This window comes from Hydra viridissima, unplaced genomic scaffold (genome assembly GCF_058129835.1).
Source record: "Hydra viridissima isolate aposymbiotic clone 2 unplaced genomic scaffold, HvirCarnegie_v1 scaffold_1, whole genome shotgun sequence".
Lineage (NCBI taxonomy): Eukaryota > Metazoa > Cnidaria > Hydrozoa > Anthoathecata > Hydridae > Hydra > Hydra viridissima.
In genome coordinates, this window is record NW_028324300.1 from 29,649,762 (window position 1) to 29,677,352 (window position 27,591).

At 29.3% G+C, this 27,591-nt stretch overlaps 1 protein-coding gene and 2 pseudogenes across 2 annotated transcripts; all 3 read right to left on the reverse strand.

Annotated features, from left to right (window-relative positions):
• Positions 1-509: 509 nt before the first annotated feature.
• LOC149894406 (uncharacterized) lies at positions 510-1,103 on the reverse strand. Its single transcript, XM_090078186.1, has one exon. The coding sequence runs from the start codon at positions 1,101-1,103 to the stop codon at positions 510-512; it is 594 nt and encodes a 197-aa protein (XP_089934312.1).
• A 3,148-nt stretch (positions 1,104-4,251) lies between these two features.
• LOC149894407 (uncharacterized) lies at positions 4,252-27,569 on the reverse strand (annotated as a pseudogene).
• On the reverse strand, positions 8,376-18,663 carry LOC149894408 (hatching enzyme 1.2-like; annotated as a pseudogene). The gene is made up of 12 exons (XR_016446129.1): positions 18,549-18,663; positions 15,528-15,569; positions 14,660-14,698; positions 14,474-14,503; positions 13,021-13,104; positions 12,428-12,566; positions 10,876-10,950; positions 10,347-10,447; positions 9,948-9,997; positions 9,358-9,554; positions 8,871-8,915; positions 8,376-8,745 (listed from the first exon to the last, which is right to left on the reverse strand). The product of XR_016446129.1 is annotated as a hatching enzyme 1.2-like (transcript).
• Positions 27,570-27,591: the final 22 nt, after the last annotated feature.

Here is a 27,591-nt window from a genome sequence, read left to right on the forward strand (position 1 = left end):
TAGGTTTCAACGTTAATTCAACGTTATTTCAACGCTGTTTGCCGACTGGGGAACCACAGAACAAAAAACCGTAATTTTTACCTAATACCTTGTGATTCTACCAAGAATTTTTAAGTATTCAATAATACGAGTTGGCATTGAGTCTGTTAAATTCTCTAAAATATGTTTGGGAATATTTCCAAGTATTGCTGGTAAAATATTGTGCAACTCCTCAAGGCTCCTTGGTGCTTTCTTGGCAATCTCTTTATCAAGCCAACTCCAAAAATTTTCAATGCGATATAGATCTGGGCTATTTGGTGGCCAAGTTAGATGCTCAATATTTTTGCTTTCCAACCATTCAGAGATAATTTTAGCCCAGTGACATGGTGCATTACCTTGCTGAAAAATAAACGGAACGCTTTGCTCAAATGCATTAATTGACGGTAACAAGTTGTTATTTAAAGTATCGACGTAATAAGTAGAGTTGAGTTGACCATCAAATAATTTAAACATACCGAGACCATAATATGTCATGCACACCATATTCTAACCAACCCGGTACCTTGTTTTGTTCTTTGAACTATACAATCGAGATTATATTTTTCTGAAGGCTGCCTGCGAATCAAAGTTCGGTTTTTTCGGTTATCAAACTCAATATTCATCTCATCAATGAATATTACTTTCCTCCATTTTTGTTTAGACCATTCTTTGACGCTTTGGCAAAATACTTTTCGCTCTTTTAAATGTTGTTTGGTAAGTCGGGGTTTTAGAACAGCTTTTTTCCATAACATATTGTTTGCTAATAGTTTCCAACGCACAAGTGATACCAATGCTTGACGTCCATTTGAAAGCTTCCATTCCCTTCTTAATTCATGCGACGGCATGGTTCGATGTTTTTTTGCCAACCTGATTAAAAGGCGATCATCATTGGGTGTCGTCAAACGCGGTCTTCCAGAGCGATGGCGATCAAGGTAAGATTTCGTCTCTTTGAATCTTTTGATGATTGTTAACACCGAACTATGTGATCGCTTTATTATTTTTCCAATTTCACGAGCGGATTTACCTTCATGGTGAAAACGCACCACTTTTACACGATCTTCATTGGTAATAGCTTTTCTACTCATTTTTTCAAAAGAAAAGAATTTTTTTTTGTTTGAAATTAAATTAAAAGTATTTTAAAAAAACTAATTTTTTTCAAACACTTTTATTGGTTTTTTAGTAATGACTCAGGTGATTAATAGAATATTTAAACAAAAAAGGTAAAAAATAAATTAAAAAAGACGTTTCTCCCGCATTTAGCACCAAAATTTCTTTGTGGTTCTTAACTTTTTCACAAAAAAAATGTTAAAAAAAAATTAACACATAATATTTAATCCTTATTTTTATAGGTTCTATCAACTATTTTCAAAAAAAAAAATTATTCTTTTTATCATGTTCTATTTAATGTTTAAAAAAAAAAACTATTTTATTATCTTTAGAATAAAAATTTGTTATTGTAATAAAAAAAATTATTTTATTGTCAAAATTTAATAAATGTTTTAATAGTCCAGTTGCCGACTATATACCCTTGTACCCTTGAAGTAGGGTATAACTAATATTTAATGATTGATTCTATTTTACTGAAACATAATGGGAGGGGGAAGGGGTGCCAGAATGGTAAATTGGGCAACTTGAAATAGTAAGGCTATCATCAGACAGGCAATATTTTGCGGCCATTTAGAACTTAGAAATACATAACAAAATAGGTGATGCGAAATCTAAATATGTAAAAAAAAAAATTTGCAATATATTTCAAATCTGTAAATAAAAAATAGCAAAAATAATAGTAAGTTCGTCGGAGATGAATATAAATAGTTTAAAATACGTTATTATTAGCTTTTCTACTTCAATGTAATGTAATACACTACAATAGTTATTGTAATTGTTTTCATCAAAACAATACAATAGTTATTGTAATTTTAATTCATTAAAACAAAACAATACAATAGTTCTCGAATTTTATTGCATTATTAGAAAAAAAAAAACAATACAATTCTTATTGTAATTGTTTTTCATCACAGCAATACAATACCAAAATAAAATTTTGTTATTGTTTCTGTAATATTACAATACAATATTATTGTATTGTAATGTGTAATTGTATTTAATTTTTACATTTACAATTACAATAGTCTTAACCCTATCCTTGATTAATAAGGTAACATTTAGTCCTTAACAAACTATAATTAAAAAAACGCAATTAAAACAGTCACAGTGTTTTGGTGTTTTAAGTCATTAAAAAATACTTTAGTACCTTTTTTTTTTCTTGAGGAACGTCATTTTTTATCGTTTCTATCTTGAGCTTTGCAAAATTGACAAAATAATATTAGTCTTCCAATAAGCTTGAATTATATTATAATACAAGCAATAAAAAACAAAGGATTCCATTTAATGTCACTTTTTTTGAAATGGAATATAAGAGAAAACCCAAGTTCTAAATCTTGTCTTAAAAACGTGCAAAAAAATAATTAACTTTTGTTATGAAATAACACAGGCAAACAAAAAATTTATTGCATTAATTTTGACACTTGTTCTTACCTGATTTTGATACGCTGAATTCAAATCTGACATTAGATTTTTTGATTAAAACTTTTTAATTTTTGCAAATTTTAGGTAATTTTTTTAGCTTGCAAAATTTAGGTTTTTTTTCGAAGTATTTCTGAAATGAAACTCATTTGGAACTTCCAGGGTATATTTTGAAAGATTTTATTTTTTACAAAATTAAAAGATGAAAAAAAGGGCCATAACACGTTTAAAATAAGCAATTCATAGCATAAACATCATCCTTTCAAAGCTAAACTTTTTACAAATTTATAAAAAAGTAACGTAAATTTTAATTTTGAAAAGGATTTCGAAAAAATTGTTTCCTCATAAATATTCAATCGGGAAGAAACTTTTGCTTTTAGCTCTTTTTTTTGTCAACTTGCTTGATGCTCCAACAGTTGTCTGCCATCATGTAATTTTCCAAACGTCCTTGATAACGATTATCAGTTTTCTTAAGATATTGGTGGAACCGCTCTCCTTTAAATGTTAAAGATGCCTATTTATAAAACGAAGTTTTATACTCATTTTGCATGGAAGAGCACAAACGACTTTCAACTTTTTAACAATTAAACAGCAGAGTTTTCTGCTTTCTCAATTTTAAGAGAGTTTTTTACGGTAGCCATAAACGACAACCAAGCTGTTTTTTCCTTGCTATCATTTGTTTCCTTGCTGTCAAATTCTTTTTCACTTTTAAAATAGTTTATGAGCAATCAAAAATTCCTGCTTCTTTTCCTCTATTGACAAACATTGCAACACCATTTGCTTTCATTTCTTTTGGCGGCGGGAGACTAAAATACCAACTTCAGTATGGTTTTTGTTGATAGTTAGGAGCCAGAAGACTATGGAGGCGGTCTCCAAACCATCATGCCTCCAAAACATCTTCTGACGGTGATCCGCCTCCCGATTGGCGGCGGCCTCAAAACATTTTGCCTCCGAAAATAAATTCTGGCAACTGCTACCCATTGGGAGGCGAAAGCCATTAAAGGTGGTCTCTAAATCAACTTGCCTCCAAAATATCTATTGACGGCGGAAGCCACTGTTACTCTACCGGCAGGAGGCGTAATCAACTTTGATTATTACATCAAAATTTGATTCTGTAAACTACTTAAAATTGATAGCAGGGCTAAAATGTACCATTTAGAATGTTTACTCTTCTTTATTACTTTGTGTATAAATATATGTATGTATATTAGGGGTAATCATTTTGAGGGAATTTTTGAAAACGAAGTACATACCCAGCTAAAGTTGGAGCAAATATGCTAAAACTTAGTCAAAACTTTTTTTAGGTCAATCGGGTAACTTTAAGTCCCCCTCAAGACTAAAGTTGTTAAGAAATTGTACTTCAAAAAAGGAAAAATAGGGTATGTTCAGAGTGTTTGAGGGGGATTTAACTGAAAAAGTTATTTCCATTTTTTTTTTCTTTTTCTATCTGTTATCTATATTTTCATTTTAAAAAGGTACGTTATCATATTTTTTACATATTCTTGGTTAAAACGATATTTACGAAAGGAAAAAATGAAAATTTTATGTTATGCAAGAGGTTATGAAATCAGCAAATTATGCATTTTCATACTTAAAGTTCATTCAGATCGACAGCCGGAAAAATTCCAGCTTAAATCAAGCAAAATAACAAACTACTTTGAACTAAACAAGTAATTTACCATTTAATAAAAATCTTTGCAACTACTATCAAGACAAAAATTATGCATAAATTGAATTAAGTATTTTTAAATGAACAACAATTTCCTAAGTCTACAATTTCCTTTTATTTAGTTTAGAGAGTGACATGAGGCTTTCTGATAGCTTTTTTTTGTAATATTACTTTTTCCCACACCAAAAACCTTGAAAGTTGACCTTACTTTGTCGACAGTTAAAAGTCTGTTCTGGTTGTCATCTTCATTTTCGTATCTTTGCGCAAACTGCTGCATCATTCCGATTGCTCGTTCAGAATGATCATTGACAACATTTAACATTTTGGAAAAGTTTTCAAAATTCATAAACGAGGACTGGGTGTGCCAATATTAGGGTGGAAGTGACAACCAGTCTCTCACATTCTGATTATCCAACCCTATCATTGAAAAACTTAAATATGAAAACTCATTAACCAAAAGAGAGAGGGTTGGTACCTTCATATTACTTATAATATTAATCTCGTCTATTCGATCTTTGCTTCTAGGTTTAAAAAAGTCTGGATCCGGCATTTGGAAGGAAAGCAAAGCATCTGCAATGGCTGTTTTTTTATCCATAGAAATATTTTTATTCAAAAGAGCCAAGGGAATAATCGTTGAATCAAGATACCATGTATGCTTATAAAGGGATGCTAACACAGCGTCTACTGCCTCCGGATTGGAGAAAACTTTCTTATACTCATTCATTTGAAAGATTGCATCAATATCAGACGCAGGAGATAGAATCGCTTCATGTACTTAAAGGTACTACCTTGTGGAAAAACAGACTATGAACTTGCAGATGAGTTTCAAATCTTCGCGTAGATTATCATTTTCGTGCACAAATGTCAGTTGCTTGCACAAAAGCTGAAGTTTAAGGTGGTATAAACTCTTGCCTAAAAACCTAATATGATGAACAGCTGCAGTTTTCTTTAATTTGAAATGTGCAGAAGGGGATAAATACTGCATGGCTAGTTCAGCCAACTCTCTTCAGTCATTCCTCATATTGCGTTTTTTAATAATATAGGTCTCACAGTAATCTAAAGTTTTTCTTGCAGTTTCCTTCATACCTGTTCCTTCAACGGTTTTCCAATCAAAAAAGGTCAGGTTATTTTTGTCGTATTTGAATTTAGGGTTCTCAAACATGTTTGAACTTTACGAATAAGGGATTTTCAGGCCCTACGCTATTCTCTTTTATCACTACTTCACAGAAATGAATCATTCTAAGCTCAATTATATGATGCCTACATGCTAGCAGAAGAAGGTATTTGTCTACCTCTCTTGCAATCCTTATAAGTGATCTTTTCTTAGAACCAATATTACTTGAAGTTGTATCAAAGCATACTGCGTATACTTTTGAAATGAGATCATATTCTTCTAGTATTTTCATGATTCCTATATACATATCTTCACCTGAAGAAGACGGCAAGGCAGGTACTCCAAGAAGATGCGACACCCCCTCAATATTAACGAGCACAGCTAATCTTTCATTCTTTAGTCTTTTTCCATGATTCATTTCAAACATAGTCTTTCCTTCAAAATGAATTATACAAGGATAAAAGCTTTTTTCCACGGCCTTCTTTATATCTAATTTAGCAATTTCTGCAGTATCCTTGGGAGTTTTTTCATCTTCCTAAATGCTGTTGAAGCACTGGCTTTGCATTTTGCATTATCAACTCCACAATCTTGAAGAATTGCTCCAGTTACTTTTTCTAAGACATTGGGGGAGATATCGTTTGCTATAGCTATGATAGATACATTTCCATCAAAAATATTCTTAGGGACTTTGGCAGTAATGTTACAATAATCTGCTCTTCTATGATTCCAAACTTCGGGTTCAAATTCTGAATCAGAATCAGCGCTAGTGTAAGTGAATCTCAAGTCTAATTCTGAGGTAGCGTCAATCTTAGTAGATTCGTCTTTTAGCCTTGTCCTCTTCCTCACACCTTCAGAAGCCTAAAATTTGTTTTAACATAGTGTATATGTATTAACAAATAATGTATGTTGAATTAGCAGATAAAAAAAGGTCAAATTAACCCACTAAAAACACCATAAAACTTTTTTGCTAAATTTTCTATCTTCTGATTCCAAACTAAAATGTCTCGGTCCTTCCTGATCTTCCACAAAAGTTAGATCCTGGTGCATATCTTTATCTGAGCGTTTTTTATCTTTCCTAATTTGGTTCTTTAAATCTGTAGAACCAATCCAAAACAGCTTTTTCAAAAATGAAATGAACTCCCCTTGATTAACCTTGTCTCTAGCTGTTCCTCTGTATTTATTTCTACTAAAATCTGAATACTCCTTGTCCATCTTCATTAGGTTCTTCATAATATTTTTATCTGACATTACTTGAAATCCCGCTTTCAGCCTTGGTCTTTTATTGATCTGAGAAACTTCCTCTTCCAAATATCTGTTACAATTTTTTTTTTCCATTTTTGTTATAATCTAAATAGATTTAATGGTTTGTACTTAGCTAGTTCAATTAATAGCAATCAAATAAATACGAAAGTTATTTACAAAAATAAAATAATGTCACGCAATTTCAGGTATAATTTGTTTATAAAAACTCTTAGTGACTTAAAAATACTGTGCAGGATCTTCAGCACATTTTCTTTTGCATTATTTTATAAGAATTTTTTTATCGTTGCTGATTTTCAAAAATTCCCTCAAAATGACTACCCCTAATGTATGTATGTATGTATGTATGTATGTATGTATGTATGTATGTATGTATGTATGTATGTATGTATGTATGTATGTATGTATGTATGTATGTATGTATGTATGTATGTATGTATGTATGTATGTATGTATGTATGTATGTATGTATGTATGTATGTATGTATGTATGTATGTATGTATGTATGTATGTATGTATGTATGTATGTATGTATGTATGTATGTATGTATGTATGTATGTATGTATGTATGTATGTATGTATGTATGTATGTATGTATGTATGTATGTATGTATGTATGTATGTATGTATGTATGTATGTATGTATGTATGTATGTATGTATGTATGTATGTATGTATGTATGTATGTATGTATGTATGTATGTATGTATGTATGTATGTATGTATGTATGTATGTATGTATGTATGTATGTATGTATGTATGTATGTATACATATACTTCCTGGGGAAGTTTTCTTAACGGGCCCTCATTGTGATTGATTATATACCCAGGACCACTAGAAGCTGGCTCTGGTCATTGAAATTTAAAAAAAAGAAAATTAATTAAATCTTTTAAAAGTCAAAACTATTTGAATCTTTTAATTGTTATTTTATAAAATTATTTGTACACGCACGGGGCCCCGGGAATCTTCCCCGTCTCTCCCCCCTCTCGGCGGCCACGTATATATATATATATATATATATATATATATATATATATATATATATATATATATATATATATATATATATTCTCTTGAGTTTCTATATGATATTAGAATCTAAATTTATCAGAGTCTATCAAAAACTAAAAGCTTTACTTGTAGGTCAAGTTTATTAGTTATGCAGTAGCAGCAAATATGATATAAGTGGTAAATCTTTAAGTGTTAATATTTTCCATCCATCGAGTAGCTAATGCTCTTGCTTTAAACTAGTAACACAATCAATAAGATCTGTTAAAAGAATATAATTTCTTCAAAGAAAACATTCAGACATGTCTTATATCAGTAAATGTCAAACAACAAATGAGTATCAGTTTGTAGATCTACCACTTTGAGTTTGAAACTTGAAACAATGTTTTTCATCTTGAAAAAACTACCGTTTTTCTTTGCGCAATAAGAGAATCATTCCAAACCGATTCTCCGGCTCATACGTTTTTCATCAATATACCTACAGGTTACACCATATTCTAAATATACCAGTTTTAGCATATTAGAGTTAAGCCTTTCGTTTTTTTTATCCGATTACAAGAGTACCATTTGATAAAAAGCCATCTAGTTTCAGCCAAGAACGATCGGCAATTTGTTCGTTATAACATTTATTGGGCCTAGCATATCTTCTCCGGCAGTAAAGTCGTCTATTCTAGAAGTATGGTCATGAATTACAATCTAAATCCGCAGATGGAAACATATATTGACACCTAAACCTTATCAGATTGAACTTAAAGAGAAAAAAAATACAAAAGAAATTTTTCGAATAGTCTTTCTTTGTTTTTAGTGAAAAAATTATACTACATAAAGTGCTCACATGAAAAAAATGCATTAAAAAAATATCGTTTAACAATTTACGATAAAACGGTGAAGTTTTATTACTTCGAGCGATTGAAGAAGAAATTCTTAAGCAAATTTAGTTCAAGATAAATGGTGCAAGAGTTATTATTTGGAACGAAACATGACAGTGTATTGCTGTAACGTGTTAGTTTCGAAAGCAATCAGTTTTCTTATAAGTGTTAGCAAAGAATTGATCGTTTCAATTTTAATGGTTGTTGGTGTTGCTGTGGTGGTCGGAGCTTGAATTCTTGATTGTGTCTTTGAGTTTGTCGTGGCTTGAGTGTCCTCCTGAAAAATAAATAATCTAGTTTATAACGAATAATAGAAAAAAACAATCAGCAAGCATAAGAAAATTATTTCAAAAAGCAGAACAACTGTTAATTTGGATCAAGTTGGGGTTTAAAGACTCTCACCTCGACATTTTAGGACACCATCACATCCTACTGTACAAGTTGAAGCTGAAATACGAAACAACAGATACTTAAAACAATGCGATGTACATTATCAAATGAAGTTTCAGCAGGAGAGTACCTCGGTATCTTTTACTTAAAAGATAAACAAAACACTCAAATTAGAAATTCAAAAACTCCAGACGACTCATTACAATCTTAAAGCTTCCTGTTTTTTAAGTATTTCAAGGTTAAGCAAAAAAGTTTATGTTTAAAAAATAAAATTCCATTTAATAAAATCTTTTTTTTTTCGTTGAATAGAGCATAAAACTTAAGATCTTGTAATGATCTGGTAACTGATTTTTTAAAAAAGCATTTTTTGAAATGGCAACCGCTCGTATAAGTTGACTTCGATCGCTCTTCTGAAATATAAACAAGCTCTTAGTCTTAAATAATTTAAATATTGTATGCGCTAGTAAAAAATATCTCAAAGATGTTAAAAAGGACGTACCTAAGCATCCATACATTATGCTAAGTTCCAACTTATCAGTATTGCTCAACGTAGGAGTTGCCGATTTTTTCTTCTTCGGCTTTTTTCAACTTTAAGAAATTCTTCCGCACTTTTATAGTTTTTGATTCCTCGTCCATGGTTTTCTTCGAGCTAAAAGCCCACAAGTCGTACTGCATGATTGACCATATATCGTATTTCTAAAGATTATGGTACCGAGTTTTTTAGTTCTTAACAATAGTAGTTCGCAAAGGGCTCATACATTTTAAAATTTTAAAGAAATTATTTTGAAGCATGCAATCATAATGAAACTTTTAGCAAATACGCTTTTAAAAAAACTTTTAGAATAATTTAATTTAATTTAATAAATTAATTTAATAAATAAAAAATTTAAATCAGAAAAGAAATACATATAATTGTTTATTTTTTGCATCAATTTTTATTATTTATTTCATTCTTTATTTGATTAAGAGTGCATTGATCAATAATATCTTTTTCATTTTTACAAATGACAAATTTTGGTTGAAAATCAAACATCAGTACAAATGTTACTGAACTTAATAACAATCATTAAAAATATATCGCAGACTTACCGAAGGATAGCTTTTCCTAGTCGAATCAATATCAAAATTATGCTCTTTCCCTTAAATTGATGAAAAATGACTTTAGCTTTACATTTGTATTGGGTTTTTATAAATACCAGTTGTATATATGTATAGTTGTTAATTTTAACAAAGTTGGTAAATTCATTAAATATAAATTAGCTTGCAAAATTAAAACAAAAAGTTGGAACAATAGCATAACCAGTATTAAAGTCAATTCAATTTTGTACTCTAACTTCTTATTACAACTTACTTATTCTTGATCATTTTACTCCAGCTAATATTTCATTCTAACAATTATCAGCAGAAGTACAATGCCAAGATGCATATGTTTACAAACTTCAACTCCCTCTATTATTTTTTAAAGCAACCAATAAATCTTTTGCCTACCTTTTCTAATGTTCTTATATACAATTTCTACTGCCTTGTCACGATCACATCGACTTTGCTCATGAATTAAACCCATCGCATGAAGCATTTCATGCAATACAGTATATGTGAGTTAATAAAATGAAAAAAATATAATTAAATAGAAAAGTATTAAAAAGCGTTTGTTCAAAAACTGGGAATTATAAATGTTTATAACTTGAAAACTATAACAACTAATACACTGGAAGAGCATAACCCATTATAGTATTCGCTTGCTCAAATATACGGAGCAGTAAGAAGATATAGGGAAAATGAAAATAAATTATCATGATAAACCTTTTGCTATTATCAATTTTTCCATTATTTTGTGCTGTAAATGATTTTAACAAAAGTTGTGTTTTTTTTTTTTTTTTTTGTTTTTTTGTTTTAAGGTAAATTGTATTGAATTTTCTATTTTTTGATGAGAAATAAAAAATTAAGGTCTTCTGATCAACTCCATTAAAATTAACCTAGACTACAAGAAAGACACAAAATTATACATAATGATAATACACCTTTATGATTGCAACCTTCCCCAAGATTTAGCTCTTGACGCCCACCAATTTTTCCCAAATCGCTCCAGCATCTATTAAGATAGTATTAGAATTGAAAAGAATTCACTAGAATGTTGAATGTTGAATGTCTTAAATTACTTAAACATTAGAATCTATAAAAAAATATTCAAACCTATAAAAACAACACTGGCATCTACTAACAGAATGTAAGAAAATATATAAAATTGACTCTCATACAATTATTGCCTAAAAAAAGCATTCTTAGCTCATTTAGAGAAGCTGATTAAGTGAATGTTTATTTGAAGCAAACTAATGTAAAAAATAATAGGAGCATGTTAGAGTGAGCATAAACTGGTGTAAGCGCACTGAACAGTTATATAAAAATTTCCTGCAAATATAAATCTGCAAGTGGGAAACATGATACACATACCAAGCAAGAAATGGGGAATAAACCAAGGTATTTAATCCTGGTAACACTCTTTGTTTTGCTACATACCTGTTAGTGATAGATTACAAATCAGCTAACAGTAGAGTACATAGTATGGCATTGATTGACAATTTTAAGTACTTTTCTATCTGAAAGTAAACTTTTTTCTAAATTAATTAGCACATCCTCATTAACTCTGCAATAATCTTACAACTTTAGGCTTAAAATAATTTAAATATTGGTTACTTATTACCTTTATTGATTACACACTTTTGACAATAGTGCAATGAGAGATCTCACACAAAAACTAAACTCTTTGTCTATAAATTGACTTTTGTCTACAAAACTAAAACTTTGTCTACAAAAACTAACTCTTTGGGTATATATTGTATATATGAAGTGTATATAGAAGTTCCGATGTGTTTAAGAATAATTCTCAAAATCTTTCATTCATAACAGTGACAATGATGAAGTTCACATAGCAGTTGAGAAAAATCAAGTGAATATAGTCATTCCAAATCAAATAAACCATTCATGAACCTGTGATTAGAGAATAACAGGCAGATTTTTGCATCTCTGATGACATCCAAAAAAGTAACTTGAGTTAAAAAACTTGAATTAGTAATTCCCTAAGGTTACAAAACTACAACAAAAGCCTTGTTTACACACCTAAGTCTGCAATTGTTTGAAAATGATTAACACAAATACAATCTGATTTTCTAGCAAGGTCATCCTAGAAAACTGGTTTCAAAATAAATAGTTGATGAACAATTGCTAAAAAAAACTGTAAAAAATTTCATAGAATCTCTTGATCACAGTTTAGGATCAGTGGCAACACAACTAATCCCAAACCATGATAGTTCCACTAGTTGTAAATTAAGCAATCATCAATCTTTGAGTTTTTTCATAGAATAATCACTGCTTCTATAGAAACTCGCAATCTAATTGTGCTTTTTAGTTTATCAGTCATTGCGCATAAGAATATTTGCTACTTCTATGTTTGGTTCAGGTTAACAAGAGCTGTGTTAAATCTCTAATCTCTAGTACTTAGAGCTTTATATGTAAAATAAAAGAATTTCAAAATAAAAAATTTTAGGGAAATTACGCAAATTATAACCTACCCATTTTCATCAGACTTAAAGGCAACATAATCTTCCTCATCAGTGCGAGGTACCCAAACAGGAGGATACGATGCACACGAGTAGCTTTTCATTATAGAGTTTAATTCTGTAATAGCTTCTTCAACAGTATCAATATAAACTGATAAAGAAAAAGAAGACTTTACAATCTTGTTAAAAATTAATCAATGCTTTTTTTGAAATGTCAAAAATATTTATGGTGGCATTTTAAACATGCTTTCAAGTTTAACCTAAATACCTAGAGTACAAAAACAGTCCCTATATGTATTACATTGTAGCAAATGATAAAAACATGCATCATGTAACATAATTCATCAAATATAAATACAAATAAAAGTTCCTTCGTTTTAAGTTTGTTCTTAGATAGAAATAAACTTTTAAGTATTAAGCTAAAACAATAGATGAACAAACTTATGTAGAATTTAAAGACATTTCATTTTGTAAGTTTTTTTGATACCAACAGGTTACTATTTGGTTCTCTTTTTCTTTTTACTAAAGAAAACTACACAAACCATTATGATTTAATTACTCAAATTGTTACAATCATGATTGCATTATAAAAAAATTGTTTGTACCTTCATCTAACATCTCTAAATCATAAGGAACAAGTGGATGTTTATTAGGTTCTATCCAAAGATCAGGCATTTTGTTCTTGTCACCTACAAAGTAACACAAATTGTTAAGTTTAGACATAATTTGTCAAGTTCTAGGAAACAAAATTCCACGATTCTCAAACATAAAGACATTAGCAGCAATACTGAATGTCTAAAACTACCATGGCTTCCTATATTATCTGGTCTGCATCCTATATTCATGCAATAATGGTTAATATATTGGTTATAATTAGTTCTGATTATGTCAAGACAGTGAACACATAAATCTGTAGAAAAAAAGTTTAACAGCTCAAAACACACAAAAAAGTATTTATATACCTAAAATTTATTTGAAAGAAAAAAATATTTATTTACAAGCAAAGAATATCTTAGATGCCTGCTTTAACTTTACATCTTACTTTAGTTATTGTAAAAGAACTTATTTTTAAAGCATATCTACTTTAGTCAGGAGCTTTGATCATTTTAGAACTTCAAATCTGTTATGAGTTCTAATTTCTTAATCCTTTCAATTACGGTAGCATCTATTGAAGTATTTAAGAACATACTTAAAAACATCTTAAATTTCTGTTGCCATTTCATGGTTTTTATTCAAAAACTTTTTTGAGTCATACTGTTCTAGCTTAGGATCATTCAAAACTAATTCCTGAAAAAACAATCATCATTTCTTACTTAAAAAGCTAGATGCTTTAAATTAAGAGTCTTATAAATTGACTGAAAATACTGGATTTAAGGTATTGTCAATGAAAGATCATTACAACCAGAAGATTGATGAAGATTTGATTATCTTTACAAACAACTGCTGTTGAAGAACTTACGTTAAAACATATTTAAAATTAATGGTTAAAAAGAAATAAAAACTTCCTAAATAAAATGATATGCTTTTCCCATTAAATGCACATACTGAACACTGCATGCATTACATTTTCCATAAATGCCTTGTATTACACAAACCGCATTTCTTAAATAATTCAAATATTAGCTAATAAAACTTAGACAGATTTTTACATTTAAATTATGACACTCCTAGCTCAACTATTTTTTATTCTAATGGATCTGCTCTGATGGGTGAAAGGCCACAGCTTATTATTATTCATTTCTGAAAGGTTTTAGATTTTGGATCAGGATGAGTATCTTAGCTAGATTGGCAACTGTTGTGAACTTGTTGTTTTGTTTAAAGTATGTAAATAAAATTAATGTCTGGTCAAAAAATTTCTTGTAAACTAATGCCATTCCATTATCAAATAAATTTCTTAAAAATACGCTTAAATGTGCAGACCAACTAGTATAGGAGACCATGAAGCATCGCTAAGAATTAGATTCGTTTTTCAGATCTAATACCTGTGGTAATTTCTCCTCTTTCCTCACACTAATATTACAAAATTAGAAGTGATCAGCCTAAAGAATGCTTTCTTACCATCTTTAAACTTCATATCAGAAAATATTCCTAATAAAAAAAAAACAAGACTTTTCATTCTGAAGGAAAATAGTTTAGTAATGAAAAAAAACATTTGAAACAATATAAAAACAGGACTACTTCTTCATATTTACTAAAAAGAATCAACAAAAAAATTAACATTCTTTAAACAAAATTGTTTCTTACCATGTCTCATATTTATGCTGCTTATAGATTCCCTCTTATCTGAAAGAATAAGAGTATATTTCTATATATTTGTGTGATAAATGTATTTGCCCCTTTGATTAATTTTAAAAAATTAAAGGGGCAAATACATTTATAACATAAATATATAGAAAACCTAATAATGCTTACATATTATTACATAACTTATATAAGGTGTATATTTAGAGACCTAAATCAGTTTAGAATGGATCAAATACACCAAGAAGACAAGAATATTTCTGCGGAATATACACCTTAACTGAAACATCCTTTACAAATCATTAGGCTTCTCTGATCAGTTGAGAACAGAAGGACATTGAACAGTAATGAGAAAACTTACTTCCAAATAGAGAAATAAAACATTCTAAAACAATAATCCCTTTCAATATTAACAACTACATTTGTGGAATAACCAAGGATTAAAATGGAATGTCTTAATTAAGAAATTCTTAAAGTCCGAAAAACATATAGCTGCTGTAACTTAAAAAAATTCATTACTTTATTTTTAAAAAAAAAAAATAAGGATATGGCTTTTAAAATGATTAATTCCATGTATGACAAGAATGCAAAGTTAACTTGTTTTTTATTAAACAAAAACATAAAGGAGAAACTGGCCCATAGAAATCTATCTGTTTTTTTTCTTATCTTTCTTTTTTCCTTTTTTACATTATTAGGTTTTCTTTGACTCATCACTTTAACAAGGACTTAACATAAATGAACATACAAGCTACTCAACTTATTTGTGCATTGCTATTTTTTAACTGTTATTTTGAAAATATTAGATAATGGTTAGCTGAAAAACATCGTTGCACAACTAAAAACATCAAGTGTAAGAATAATTTTTACTCACTTAATCTTTCTGGAGGAGAATTACCAGCAACTGATGGTTTGTCTAAAAACAAGACAGCTTAAAGTAGATTGCAAATAGTCACAGTAAACTCTCAAGAAATACTTCTTTTTTTAACCATTTGCTGGAATGTATGTGCATTTATAAACCGTTTGCGGATCTGCAACATGAACTAGCATCGCAGAAACGATTACTTTTAATCAACAAATGAAATCACCCAGAATGCTACTCATTAACTAACAAAAACTCTTACTTAATGATTGCATCAATCAGATTGCTTTCGAAGGGTGTTATTTAACGTTCAACCTGCGATTTCTTTGGACAGAGGCTAGAGTTCATGCAGTACGTTTTTCAACTTTTCATGTTAAATTACCGTAAGTTGTTTAAAAGAAATCAAACAGTGTTTATCTTTTTTCAAAAACTAATCATTTACACTATTTAATCTTCTCAAAGAAAACGGAAATATTCTTAAACTTTATTTTTTTTTTAAATTAAAATTATATTTTTTAACAAGTAGTGAACATATGTATACTTACAAGCAATTTAATTTACATTTTTCTGCTAGAATGTTTTACTCACGTTTTCATAATTATTTACCTAAGGGTATGAAGGTGTTATTTTCTTTTTGATGTTAGTTTTTATTAAAATATGAAGACTCCACGGGAAGAAACAGTAGGGTTTACATTTTTTCATTTTGAGATAAGTCATTATTAAACTTTTAAACCTATATAAGTTTCGAATCTTTAGGAAAATTTAGAAAGACTTTAAATATGTATAAAATCTTTTATTTGGTTTGAATTCAAATACAAAGTATGCTCTTATGGTTAGTTAAGCTAGAAAGTGTAAAAAGTCAAAATTTTCAAAATGTTACCCAGCCGTTTCATCCCGTGGAGTCTTCATATGCTTTCTTTATTTTGATTGCTACATTTTAGCTGTTTTATAACAACATTTGATTGATGTTCAGTTTTAATAGATTTTCAGCTTTAACTTATAAACTTGAGCTCTAAACAAAAAACGTCTCCTAAAATATTTTATGGATTCAATTTTTAAATTATATTTTTACGTTTTTCAATAGTTAAAAAAGTTGCAAGTTGTACAATAATAATTACCGTGTGCAGCTTGAGCTCAATTTTGTTAACTCTCTTTATAACGAAAAGAAATGAAAAAATGTTTTGGCCTGCAGAATATATGAATTGTTTTTCTTATTTTTTAAACTTGCTTTATTTTCTCCTTTTGATTAAATTTAGTGTGCGGCCTAACGTGAGCTTATCGTTTTATAAATCTATGTTTAATGAATTTCAAATCTTGTGAACCTTTTTTTAAAACAGCTTTAATTATTTTGTCTGGAATTTAAAAAAAAAAAAATGGTGGTATTTAATTACAAAAATGGTAGTAAAAAAGCTAACTTTACAAAATATTATTATAAAAGTTTATGGCACACATACCAATAAAGATATTCATTTAAATCCGAATCGAAAATAATTCTTTAAATACTTCGTTTTGAATTATGTAACATCGCCGTAGAACTTGATTTTGAGATATCATTGAAGGGATTGATCAGTTTTGAGTAAGCAAAGGTTGTAGGATAATAGCAATAACTTGCTGAAGTTTCATGTTCAAAAATTGTTTTCTCAAGGAAGAAGTGGGAGGGGCAAAAGGAGAGATTTGCATTGAAAAAGCGAAATTATTGCCAAATGGAAAAATTAATCAAATTACGTTGATAGTATTTTAGCATTAACAAAAGTTTTTGTAATTGCCAGATGTTGTCAAAGCGGACAATTCAAGATAATTCCAGATAACCTTATAGAAAATCCTCTTAAATTGCAACATTTCTCTCCGTATTAAATTGACTTTGAGTTCTTTATACTATATAGTTCTTTATAGAGTTATATATAGTCACGTTTTTTGATTTACATGTTTTACAGCTCTTTACTTTAAACTAATGTCGACAGCTTTTTATAATGTTTTAAACTTGTAGTTTATATGAATACTTAGAAAGAGTCAAAATATTTTTAAAAGTTAGTTTGATAAAAAATATTGACGTCGATCAGGGCTTTGCATCGCGCTTGAAAAATAGCCCAATTCTAAGGTATAAACAGCTATTCTATGAAGTTAAAAACCATTTTGTTTTGTGATTTAAAACAACAGGTATGAAAATCAACAGACATTAAACTAACTAACAAAAGACACTTAAATTTACAGATATAAAAAGCCACAGGGTTTAAATTAATAGAGTCATTTAAAACAACTGATACTATACATTGAACTGATAAAAATTACAAAACATTTTTAGGTCAACTAATTCGCTTAATTCCGAAAAGTTACTCACTGCATAGGGGTAAAGTAAAGAACAAACCAATAAAATCCAACCTGGATCGGCAAGGGGGTTTTAAAGTTTCCGTTTCTAAACGTACTTTTGAATGGCCCTGGAGACTTTTTTTCCACTTATTTTTTCAAACAGATTTTATGTTAAGCAGGGTTCAAATAGGTTTTATAGCAGGGTTCAAATGAATAGCAGGGTTAAAATGAGTTTTCAAAAAAGAATCTTAATACCGTTGTGTGACCTAACAAAGTCCTATGCTTGAAGAAAGTTCTGATTTAAGAAATGACAAAATTCGCATATATAAAATAAACATTTGGGGAAAATAACTTAGTCATTTTAACTAAATATCTAGTTAGTTAAAATAACTAAATTTTTTTTCTAGATTTTTTATTTTACATATACGAAGTTTGTCATTTTTTAAATTAGGACTTTCTTAAAGCATAGGAATTTGTTTGGTCACACCACGGTATTAAGATTAAGCAAAATTATGCACCCAGGACTCGATCAAAATTTCAGACAAGAATTATCGCCAATGCCTCCTTGAAATGCGTGTTTTTCATAAGCCTTTTGATTATTTTAAATGTTTCTTTTAAAAAGTCCTTATTTAGTTGCTAAGGTAGATTTTCTTATCTTCATTTTCGAACTACATTTATCTGAAGAGTTAATAGAAAAAAAAAAATCCTCGAGAGAAGAAATGTAACCTTTATCATTGAGTTTACTGTTCGGCTTCTTCGGAACACCACGTCCATAGACGCAACCAAACACTATCATTATTATTACAAATAGCTTCATTTCAACCTAAAAACGAAATCTTTAAATGAAAAAGTATTTAATTTAAAGTTGATTACAACATCTTTATAATAATTATAATAATCTCTTTGACAATAATTATAATAATATTTTTGATAATAATGTGGTGATGAATGTTTGTTTCGTGAAGAAAGAAATATATTTATACAGTGAATATACAAAATCAGTTCATTCAAGATAATTAAATAAATGACTTGATCACTTTAGTAGATAAATTTAACAAACTTTTCATAACGAATAATACCCCTGCTTTGAATACTTCGAAGTTGCAAAACTTGCTATCAATTTTTGTAAATGTACCACACATTTTTGCCAAAATTCATGTTAACGGACTTAAAGTTGATTTAATGATGATTGCAACTTACACCAAAGTATTCTTTACATGGGCATCAATTCTACAGACTTCTACAAATCAATTAATATAGTAAAAACTGCATGTAACAATACATAGTACACGTGTTTGGGCGTGGTTGCGTTAGTGTAGCTTCTTTCTGTCCCTCAGCTTGTTCAACTTTGAAAACGATTACCTTTTGCATTTTGAAGACGGACATTATATATAAAAAAATCAGAAAAAAAACTTAAAAGTCGCACGATTATATGATCCATGATAGTTTGCATTTCGCTCTAAAGCAAAATTTAGCTCAAACGTCTCAAAAGGTAAAGATAATGCTGCTTCAATTAGTTAACAAGTGCGCTTGAAAGTATTTAAGCTCTTTTTAGAATTCAGGAATGCATTATCTTTCAACAATATCTGGATTAATTCTATTTTTATCAAGATTCCTTTGTAAATGGCATTAACAACGTTTACGAAATAGGGTGGACGATCAAAGTTAATTTCTGGCACCGTTTACGGTTAAACAATTTACTTTTTAAGAATTCTACATTTAAGGATACGAGACAATAATTAAACTTTATCATCACTTCATGTATATTACAAGGCTAGCGATGCTGTTTTTTACATAAAGTGCTAATGATGCAGTTTTAAATGCTTTCGCTATGAATACCAAAAGTTTCAAAAAAAGTCTTCCAACTTAATAAAGATCTTCTGATTGTGCAAGAGCTTAGCGCAATGGATCAAGGACGTTGCACACTGGGTTTCATAAAAGAGATTACAAGGTGGATATTATAAATAATCACCAGTGTGCTAAATCATCAACGATGTTGTTTCTTTTCCCATTTCTATTCCGCAGAACCTAAGTTCGCCGTTTCTCGTTTTATCTTCCAATACATATTTGCTTAATAAATAATTGTTTTGTGATTTCTCGTTATACCGTGGCGTTTTTGGCAATATTACACTAAAGGTGATTATTTGGTTCTTTTGTGACCATTCGTTTACTTGGGTTTTGAAAGATGATCAGTTTGTCATATTTTGTTGTCATTGGTTATTTAAAATGTCTTTATGAACTTTCTATAAGTTTATTTAGTCGGGAATTCCTACTCCTTCTTTGGGAGTAGTCACGCTTCGTTGGTCATTTGTTTTAACAGCAATCGTTATTGAATACAATCTACTTTTACTTAATAAGCTGAACCATTTTAATCTTTCCAGCCAAAGTAACGATGTCATTTACATTTTTGAAAAAAAAACACAAAAAAAAAATGCATAAAATTAATGCATAAAACTTCTTTCTAAGAGAATTGATCTTAGTTTAACAAAAAGTATTTTTCTAATTTCAGGGTACGAGCAACCATGGGCATTACAGCGCTCATTTGGTATGCAACTGATATAGTTTTTCAAGCAAACGGAAAATGAAAATATAAAAGAAGTGTAACTATGTTCAAAAGACAAAAAAATAAATCAAGAATAATTCACAAATCTGAAAAAGGTTGATTTGAGCTATGAACTTTGCTGAATAAAAACTTAACTTTGTTTAAACTTTGATGTCTTAAATTAGGCTTTTGCAAAAAGGCTATGTATGGTTTACCAGAATGGATAGAGTAAAGTAAAACAAATTTTCTTTGTTAAGTTAAAATTGCTATGATTTAATTTAAAGGTCGAATAAGAGATTTTCAGTGTTCTCTTCACCCCACTCTCAGATTATGCTTCTCACTTTAAGGCTCAACTCAAAGAGTATTTCTTTTTTTTTGTTGGAAATGTCAAACTTATTTGCTTCGCTTTTTTTCTTGAATTTGTGATTTTTTTTCGCGAACAACCTTGTTACAAATTTTCTTATTTTCAATACCGAAGTTGCATTTTGTCAAAAGGTATTAAAACTAAAAGCATCTTAAAGTTCATAAAAAGCTATTGATTTCAGAAGTTGGAAAGAAATATGAAGTATGTATTTTTAATGAGCATTTTTGATAAAACATATTTTTAAAGTCAGTCATGTAAAGCTACTTTAACTAATAATGATCCTATTATTTTTATCAATATTGTTGTTACTAATTGGAACAACATATGATAATAAAAATAAAAAAACCAACCTTAAGTTAGATATTCTTGAGCCTTCTACAATAGATGTACAATCTTATTTTTAACCTTTTCTAGACATATCAAAAGAAGTAATCTTATATTCCTATCTATTATCTCATTACTGGATAAATAATGAGTCTTTTTAAGGAATATTTAAAACATTTATGTAGAAAGTGTGGCTGTTTAATAAAACAGGAAAGACACGGATAAAACCTGTCGTTAACTTTAAACAAGCAACTCTTAGTTTTAACAACCAGGATATAACCTCAGACAATCAAAACGTTCATCCTGTATATTTATGCAAACCTTATGCAGGTTAGATTTAAAATTAAAAAAAGGCTTTGAAGTAGAGAGGAGTGATAAATTCTTTACTTTCTCTGAACACCCAGAAACCTGTTATGTATGTAACACACTCACAAGATTTGGAAGAAAAAAAAAAGTACTTGTGATAAGTATTCATAAACAGTTAAAAGTAATTGCATCAAAACATGGTTTTGACTGTTACAATGAAAATAACAAAAATTAATTTGTATTAGTTAAATCAATAGATATCGCCAATCAAATGGTATGTGGAGACTAACTATTTTAAATCTTGAAGTGCCATTATCCATTAATATTAAAAAACTCTTCCAGATCAGTTATCTTCAATCTTAAATCTGTTTACATTATATTCTCCAACATTTCATGCATAAACATCTATAAAGGTAATAATGACTTTCATTATATTTTTTTCTAATCAGGGGCCAATTCTATAAACATAAAAAACGAAGTTTTTTCCGTAAAAAACGAAGTTTTTATGGTAAAAAGCGAAGAAAAAAAAACTTCAGATAGATTTTTGATCTCTATTTTAGATATTTTCTACGTGGTTTTTAGCGACCATTCTTGGAACAACGTTAGCGCTTCAAAACCATTGAACATTCTCTGTTTGTGTTTTTATGTAGATAATTTATAGATAAAACTGAAAAGGATTTTGGTGAATCCGTAATAAACTAATTACTTAAAATCTGCATTTATTCAGTTTTTTTAGTTCCTTGTTGTGTTTCGTTAACAGTGCATGCATGTATTACACATTCCATGCTTATTTATGTAGGTTTTAGATAGTAATTTTGATTAAAAAAATTTTTCATAATGTTTGACTAAAGAAAAGTATAAATAGTTGACAAATATGCCATATAATACATAAATACACAACAAAATTAAATGTTGTCTAGAGAACTTAAAATGTTACTTGCAACAAAGATCAGAAAAAACAAAGGTTCTTCTTGGGAAGCTTAGTATGTTTTAATTAGCAAAACTATTTAAATAAAAATATGTATAATTACATTATATTTTATAGATATATATGTATATATGTATTTATGTATGTATCATACATACATAAATATACATAATGTATGTGTGTCTGTGTATATATATATATATATATATATATATATATATATATATATATATATATATATATATATATATATATTTACATATGTTATATGTAATATGTATTTATGTTATATATATATACAGTGCTTCCAGAAAGTATTAGCGCACTCGTAATTTTTTATCATGGACAACTTCAAATCAATATAAATTGTAAAGTAATTTAAATTTTGAACTAATTTTTTTTTTAAATGAAAGGTAAAAGCAATGAAATTTAATTATAATGTCAAATATTGTCAACCTGCTTGTTTTTTTTATGAGTTAATTAGAAGTTTAATGACTACTCGGAAAAATGTCTGAAATTAAGCGTGCAAAAGTATTAGCGCACTCATTTAAAATGTATTAGCACACTTTTTTAATTCCTTTGAGAAAAACTTTTTTGGTTAATTTTTGTTAAAAACTCTCTGCTGATTAATAATAGTCAATAAAAAATATAAGAGGAATAAATTGAAGTGGCGGAAAATCATTTGAAATACAGTTAGTTAAAACTTTAAAATTGCAAGAACAAAAGTATGGGTTTAAGAAGCATATCAATTGAAACAAAGTGGCAAGTTGTTGGCCTGAACAAAAGTGGTCTCAGCAATCGAGAAATCGGACGTCAACTTGAAATCAGTGAATGCAGCGTTAGAACAACGCTCAAAAATTATAATGAGTTTGGAACAGTCAAAGACAAAAGTCGCTCTGGTCGTCCCAAAAAAAATGTCAGAAAGGGACAAAAATAAAGCAGTTATGCTCGCTAGACGCAACCCAAACATGAGCATAGCCGAAATCGCCTCAGACCTGAATACAGCGTTGGGTGCACATCAAGTTAGCCAATCAACAATTAGCAAGCTTATGAAGAAAAAACACATCAATTCATACCTTGCAACAAAGAAGCCACTATTAAGTATCAAAGACCGTCTCAAGCGTAGAAAATGGTGCAAAGAGAGAGCTGCATGGGCTGTAGAGCAATGGAGAAAAGTAATTTTCTCGGACGAGTCAAATTTTGAAATTATTAATCGCAAAAAAAGGGTTGTCGTGAGGAGATACAAAAACGAAAAATATAATCCTCGTTTTATCATGTCAAAAGTTCAAGGAGGAGGAGGTTCAATTGGCATTTGGGGCTGCATTGCTGGATCTAGCAATGGACTGGCGCATCTTTACACTGATCGCCTTAATCAACATCGATATAGAGAGATTTTAGAAGATTATTTAAAGCCATCAATGGACGTTTTCAAGGCTGACTCCACCTGGCAATTTCAACAAGATGACGCTCATTGCCACACAGCACGCTCAATAAAGCAATACATGGAAGAAAAACGGTTGAATCTAATGCCTTGACCCGCTCGCTTACCTGATTTAAATCCTATTGAAAATCTTTGGAGTTGGATGGACTGCAAATTACAAAAAAGCAAGCCCACTAACACCGTGCCACAAGAACTAATCAGAAAACTTATAGATTCTATGCCGCGTAGAGTCTTGGCATGCCTTAAAAACAAAGGTGGTCACATAAAATATTAAACTTCCTTAGAATCTTTGAAAAACTGTAAGTGCGCTAATACTTTTGCACGCTTAATTTCAGACATTTTTCCGAGTAGTCATTAAACTTCTAAGTAACTCATAAAAAAAACAACCAGGTTGACAATATTTGACATTATAATTAAATTTCATTGATTTTACCTTTCAAAATTTAAATTACTTTACAATTTATATTGATTTTAAGTAGTCCATAATAAAAAAAATTACGAGTGCGCTAATACTTTCTGGAAGCGTTGTATGTATTTACATATGTTATAGTAAAAGCATGTAATATATAGTATATATTAACATAATATAAGCATGTAATCAATCAATCATATATTTCGTAATAAAGATTTTACATTCAAGTTTATATACAAATAGTTATAAACTAATGTGAAGTAAACTACTAATAGTGCCAATCATATATGACAAGGGTAATAATAATGGCAATTTAATCATTATATTCAAAAACAGTAGCAGCAGCAGAGATATGTTACAATATATAAAATTAACAATGATAACATGATGTAATGTATAGTATATATCAATTTATTAAGAAGGCCTACTTAATAAAAATATTAAAAAAATTGTTGTTATCAATAACGCATAACGGATAAAAAAAAGTGCGCGAATTTTAGTGATGTATTAGCCAAATTCATATAACGCGGTTTGTAGGGAAAAAAATAAAAATGGTAGCGTTTTAAATAACAAAAAAATCGTGTGAAGTCTATTTTTGTATATAGATAGTTTTGTTTATATAAATTTCAAATCTTTTTCAATAAAAATAGCGACTTTAGTTTAAAGTCGTATTATGTCGAAAAGTATAGATTGATTCAAAAGTGAAGAAATGAATTTTCAAAAGTAAACGGTTTTTTTTATATTAATTGTGAAATCTACTTATGGTATTTTACTAAAAATGTTGTTTTCTGAAGCACATGTCCATCTCACCATTTTGAAATCTAGGATAGCTAAAGCTATTAATTTAAACTTTTTTTCTGAATAAAAAACACGAATAGAACAGCTTTAAAATGTGCTAAAAAAGTTTAAACAAAGCTATCATTTTTATTTTTTTCCCTACAAATAGACCCAGGCCTCTGACGTGATTTTGGCTTATACGTTTTATGCTTTATAGCAATGGCCGAAAAGAAAACAAACAGCGATTAATTCTTCGAGTTTACGCATTTTTTTTAATGTAAAAATAATTCACTTAAAAAATTGCGTTTTTATGAAAGATTTTTTTTCTCGATAGAAACTTCGAATTGTTTTTAGCATTGGCCCCAGACGCAATTTTTTTGATTTTAAAAATGTCCGAAGTAAATCAAATGAGAATGTTGGAATAGTTATATAGTTGGAATAATTAAATAGTTGGAATAAAGAAAGCAATACAGTTGAAAAATTTAAGCTATTAGACATAAAGATAGTTCATTAATATGTTCAGAAGTCTGGGGCTAATGCTATTAACAATGCGAAGTTTTTTTCGAGAAAAAAAATCTTTCGTTAAAACGCAATTTTTTATGTAAATTATTAAAAAAAATATGTAAACTCGAAGAATATATCGCTGTTTGTATTTTTTTCGGCCATTGCTGTAAAGCATAAAACGCATACGTCAATAAAATTCACGGACTTTTTTTTATCCATTATACGTCATTTATAACAAGAATTTTTTTAAAATTTTTATTAAATAGGCCTACTTAACAAATTTTATTAGTTATTAAGTAGGTTGTGCTGTCTATTATATTTTTATAAATAATTTTACATTCCAGTATTTGGTGTTTAAAAAAACTGTGTAAAATTAAAATAGGAACATGGATAGAATTTTTTCGGATGAAGACTTCGATTTCGAAGTTGCAGAAAAATGAGCTTCGCCACCGATTGCCTCGAGAGGTTGGTGTTTAAAACATTACTTAAAGTTACTAAATTTTGATGTTTTTTTAATGATTTTTTATTGAACAAAATCAGAAATCATACTAAATAGGCGCAGAAATTTTATTTTTGCTTTGTTTTTCAATTTCATTTTAGTTTAATGGTCGGTTTTTTAACAAAGATGATTCTGACAACGTTTTTCGAGAGCAGTATTGAGTCACAAGAGCTGTATTAGATTTTTTAGAAACAAGGCTTAAAGATGATTTACAACATACTAAGCGAAATAAAAGCATTTCAGTACGTTTTCAGATATTGGTATTTCTTCATTTTATTGGCACAAATGTTTTTTCATCTTCTCAGAGATTGTCATGGAATCTCTACCAACACAATTTATCGTATTATACACAGTGTAGGAGAAGCTATTTTCAATGTTAGTGTATTAAGTTAATAAAACAATTGAAAGTATATATACATACATACATACATATTAGGGTGTTCCAAAAAAATGACTTTTTTGAATTTCAACTAACATTGCTTTTCATAAGGTGCCCCAACCTTGATATTACTAATAAATTTTTTTTTTTTTTCATGATTAGATCACTCCATGACTTCTCTCAATGGGTCCAAAGGTCGTTTTTTGCACACACCCTTTTTATTACCAGTATTTACAGAAGTTGTATCAAAAGCACATCCTTGTAATTTATCAAAGATATCAAATTGATGAAGAAGTTTTATGATTGTATTCTTCTGTGTTTCTCCTGTACAAGAGTTCAGATGAGGAATCCCAAGAAGCTCACTCTGTCCATCTATTCTGATGGGAACGGCCAGTCTGTCAAGTTGATGTTCTATTCCGTTTGTAAACTCTTTAATTAGTTTTCCATCAAAATGGAGAATAATTGGTAATGATGAAGATTTAACAAGTTCAGTAATGTGTTTCTTAATCTTTTCTCCTTCTTTAGTTACAACTTCCTCTGCAACTCTAAACGCAGTTGAAGAAGATATTGCAAAATTAGTAACATCACCTGAATTTGCAATAACACTTGCCACTATTGCAGTGTGTTGTCTAACTGAAAGTCCCTCGCCTATTGCTGTGAGAGCTGTTTTTTTTTTAAATACTTTTTGGTAACAAAACAACAGAGGTAGATTGTTCTTTTTTTATATCTGCTACATATTCACAGTCAGAATTATTATCACTACTTGAAGAGTTTTCTAAAATATATGGATCGTTACCATTGTTTAGTTTAATTTCCATGTTTAACATGGAACACAATTTTTTGTAGGATCTCTTAATAGTGTACGTAAACCTTTTATCATTTGTTCCTATTCTTCCCACCCTATTTCCAAGTTGGTCCAAGATAAACGCAATATCTTGATTTTTGGCTTTGGATGTCCTTCTCCTGTCTTTCATAATATCTTCAATTAGTTCTTCCTTTTTTTTACTAATCCAAAGCATTTTAATATTTCTTCAAAAAACTCCTCATTCCTTTTTGTATCTGTTGGGTTGTTCCTTTTGCTATTCTTCTTTAACTTGTAATAGTTGTTCCCCATTTTATCAACCTTCTTTAAAATGCAAAATTTATTCAATGCTTAAAATAAAGATAAAAATAAATTTGTTGATAAATTTTGAATTCATAATTTACCTGATATTTTCTAAGGTTATGATAGGGAATCCTGCAAGATTCCATGGCCTTACCAACTTAGACATTACACAACAGTCAGCTTGTGGA

Bases quoted from the DNA above. Each gene is read 5' to 3' on its own strand.
- LOC149894406 (XM_090078186.1), bottom strand. From the start codon at position 1,103: ATGAGTAGAAAAGCTATTACCAATGAAGATCGTGTAAAAGTGGTGCGT.